The 4133-nt window shown below is 40.7% G+C and overlaps 1 protein-coding gene across 1 annotated transcript in view; it reads right to left on the reverse strand.

The window, feature by feature from the left end:
- CLEC3A (C-type lectin domain family 3, member A) overlaps positions 1-4133 on the reverse strand; it is a 10256-nt gene that overhangs the window by 3548 nt on the left and 2575 nt on the right. The window contains exon 2 of the mRNA XM_008570586.1: positions 502-585. Within this exon, the coding sequence (XP_008568808.1) occupies positions 502-585 (84 nt within the window). The remainder of the gene's footprint in view (positions 1-501; positions 586-4133) is intronic.

Raw genomic sequence — 4133 nt, forward strand, 5'->3', positions numbered from 1 at the left:
ATGAATGGATTAATGCTCTCCCTGGGGGAGGGGGGATTAATGAGTGAGTTCTCGTTCTATTAGTTCCCACGAGAGCTTATTGCTCTCCCTGGGGGAGGGGGGATTAATGAGTGAGTTCTCGTTCTATTAGTTCCCGCGAGAGCTTATTGTTATGGGACCCTGGCACCTCTTGCTTCTCTCTCTTGCTTCCTCTCACCATGTGATCTGCTTGTACCCACTGGCTCCCTGCCACTTTCTGCCATGAGTAGAAGCAGCCTAAGGCCCATGCCAGATGCTACTGTCCCAGAATCGTAAGCCAAATAAACCTCTTTCCTTTATAAATTACCCAGTCCCAGGTATTCTGTTATAGCAACACAAAACAGACTAAAACAACATTATACAGTGTGATCGTTTTTTGTGTCCCTTTACCAATTCCTCCTTTTACCAAAAAAACCACTGGCAATCTCCAGTTCTTTTGCCATCTCCTTCGGGGGAAGAGGCGTTGACGAGATGGGGTCTTACCTGTCTGCAGGGCTTGTATTTCCTTCAGGGCATTGACTTCTCTCCAGAGCTTTTCAACTTGAGTCTTCAGATCTCCATCCTTTTCTAGGAGAAATTTTGGGGTGGAATAGGGTAGGCAGAATGGAAAACATATAATTAAAATAAAATACTAAAAGCTTTGGAATGCAGAATCCAAGGCAATAGTTTTGATGAAAATGAGCCTAGTGTACATGAAAAACAATGCATGAAAATAACTTGGTCGAGAAGATTGATAAGGGCTCGGTGGGGATGATAATATTAGAAGGTCCTTCTGTGTGATGGGGCTCCCAGCTGTCTCTCTGGTCCCATCCTGTTGACTTTCAGATGCATCCAAGAGTGAGCTGATTCTCACCTTCCCTGTGTATTCCTGCTTGGCTCACTCCAGCCTTTCTCCTTACCAAGCTTAAATATCTTCTACTCTGAGATGGCTTCTCTTATTATCCTCTGAATTAGTATTTTTTCTGCTAATCTCTTTCTTTGAGACTTGTTTATTTTTCTTCATAACACTTTTTTTCAATCTGTATTTTACTTACTTTATCTGTCTTATTATCCATGGTATTTCTGATCCTTAGCATGATGCTTGGCACGTAATAGGTGCTCATAATATGTGTTGAATAAATAAACACTTTAAAGTATACAAAATACTTTTATGTTATTTTCATTTGCTTCAAAAATAGCTATTAAAGGAGAAAAATGAGATTACCATTGAAGAATGAAGCTACTGAGCCCAATGAACTAAGTGACTTGGCAGGTAAGTAGCAGAACTCACACTCAGATTTATTTGGGCTCCCAAGTCCCCAGTCCTCAGTATCCCCACACGATTGATGTGTCCGGTATGGTGACTTCTTGCAGGGTTAGGTAACAAAGGGCCATGTAAAAATAAATCTGTATTAGGGGTTAGCAACTTATTTAGTCTTGAATGTCGCTGGATAAAACTAAAAAATCTTCATGTCTGTCCTTGATCAACCTGGGCTATAAGTAAGTGGGAGAAAATTAGCAACCTTGGCCAAAGCAAAATGCCAGGCCTGATGGGGACTCTCTCAGAAGTCAACAGCTTGTGTGTTGTTCAAAGGAAGGAATTATAATAAATCATAATAAATAATGAAAATAAAAAATATTTAAGCCACTGTATGCTAGGAGATTAACTCTTTCAATAGTCCTAAGAGATAGACACTATCTTTATCTCTATTTCACAGAAGAAAAAATAGAGGCACAGGAAGATGAATTAACCTGCTGAGAAGGTCACCCAGCTAGTAAGGTACAAGGTGGGATTTGAATTTCCCTGAGTCCAAGCCTATTCTCTTCCCATCACTCTGATCTGCTCTACACAGTGATTGCCTCTACTTTCTTGGTCCCTAGCACATGGCCTCAGACAGAGAAGATGCTTAAAGTTTTTTTTTTCACAGCTGGCGAATACAGGGATCAAACCTTGGACCTTGGTGTTATCAACACCATGCTCTAACCAACTGTACCATCCAGATGCCCTTTAAACTTGATGTAAACTGTCCCTTGCTGCCTCTTTGTAGGGATGCCATATAGAAAACCTGTGTTCTGTCCTGGATTTTTCAGAGTAGTCTAAAATCCAAACATGCTAATTCACTGACCCCTTAAACATGTGCTTCACAAGCCAGGTGTTTCCACATGTGGATTAGGAAAATGTCTTCTGGGGTATCCAGGGTGGCCCCCACCTCTGTTTCGCTTAATGCTGTACATCAGTTCTGAAAGCATCCAATAGCTCAGCTCAGAAATACAATAACCCAGGGATTTGCTTGATGCCAATATTCAATCCAGAATAAACATAAGGGTGCATCAGCTGTTGGGGCCCAGGCTTGCAAAGCCTGCTGAAGACTTGTTTCCAAGTTACAAGTTGTCAGCTCTACAAATGTCATCCCTCATCACTCTCAGCTTCTTGCTCCATTCTATTTTAATAAGTGGCCTCCACTGGGAGATTGAAAACATCTCCCAGGGAAATCTTGTGTTAAATCACTCTTTTGCCATTTTGAGTTCCCAAAAAAGGCTCCTTTCAGTTTATTATTGTTGTTCTCCAGAAGTAGATATGGTATAGAAATGCAAAAATAATTCCCAGGAGAAATGACTAATGAAACCAAGTTGGGTTGATGGAAATGGGCACTCTTATACACTGAAGATAGAACATGAATTCATGCTATTATTTGAAGAGACAATTAGAAAGTATGATTAACCTGCAATTTTACTTTTGGAAATGTATTATTAACATCCTAGCATGGGGATCAACATTTGTGTACTGGCTGGCCGGTTAGCTCAGTTGGTTAGAGTACGGTGCTGATAAGGCCAAGGGCAAGGTTCAAATCCCTGGACTAGACAGACACCAAATAAGAAAAGAAAAAAAAATTGTGCACAAAGCAGTTCCTTGGGGTATGTATTAGTTCATTTCTGTTGCTTACAACAGAATTCCTTAAATTGGGTAATTTATAAAGAAATAAAATTAATTTCTTATAGTTTTGGAGGCTGAGGAGTCCACAGTTCAGGGGACACATGGTAAAGGCCTTCTTCTGGGTGGGGACTCTCTACAGGGTCCTGTGGTGATGGGTCAATCCATCCACAAGGGTATATTCCTCAGGATCCAATTACCTCTTTTTTTTTTTTTTTTTTTTTTTTATAAAAGATGACCGGTAAGGGGATCTTAACCCTTGGCTTGGTGTTGTCAGCACCACGCTCGGCCAGTGAGTGAACTGGCCATCCCTATATAGGATCTGAACCCGTGGCCTTGGTGTTATCAGCACCTCCCTCTCCCGAGTGAGCCACGGGCCACTGGCCATCCCTATATAGGATCTGAACCCATGGCCTTGGTGTTATCAGCACCTCACTCTCCCGAGTGAGCCACAGGCCGGCCCCAATTACCTCTTAAAGGCCCCATCTTCCACCACCATATTGGGCTTTAAGTTGTAACATGATCTTGGAGGGACATTCAAACCATAGCAGGGTTTTGTATCAAAAAGAGATATATTGGAAACCATACAAAAGTTCTTCAAGAGAGAATAGATGAAGTCATGACCTGCCAAACAATGGAATATTATTCAGCTGTTAAAAAGGAATCAGTATGCCTTACATTGATTGCTGTCCAAGATCTGATACATAAAATAAATGAATTTGCCTGCCAAACATTTTGCACTGCCAATTCTTATTCTGTTAAAAATATCAATTTTAATTGTACGTTTACAAAACTCTGGGAATATTAACACCCCATAGTTAATAGTGGATAATTCTTTGATGAGGATTGGGAAAAAGAAGAGGGCTTTCACTTTTGATTTCATAAATTTTGGTATTATTTCAAGGCACTTAAAGTATTTAAAAATTATGTGGGTGTGTGGGGCAAAAACTGCTTGGCAAGTTTAGGGTTATTACTTCACCTACTGTAGAATATACTTTCTTGGATCTAAAGGCAAAAATGAGCAAAAACTGTTTTGGGAGATGATATTTAAGATGTGTGCCCAGCTGGTTAAACAAAGAGCATGTGTATGTGCTGTCTTTATGGGAGAGAGAGAAAGAAAGACAGACAGACAGACAAAACGAAAGAAAGAAAGAGAAAGAAAGGAAGGGAGGGAGGGAGGGAGGGAGGGAGGGAGGAAGGAAGG

Source organism: Galeopterus variegatus, unplaced genomic scaffold (assembly GCF_000696425.1).
Source record: "Galeopterus variegatus unplaced genomic scaffold, G_variegatus-3.0.2 Scaffold617, whole genome shotgun sequence".
Taxonomy (NCBI): Eukaryota; Metazoa; Chordata; class Mammalia; order Dermoptera; family Cynocephalidae; genus Galeopterus; species Galeopterus variegatus.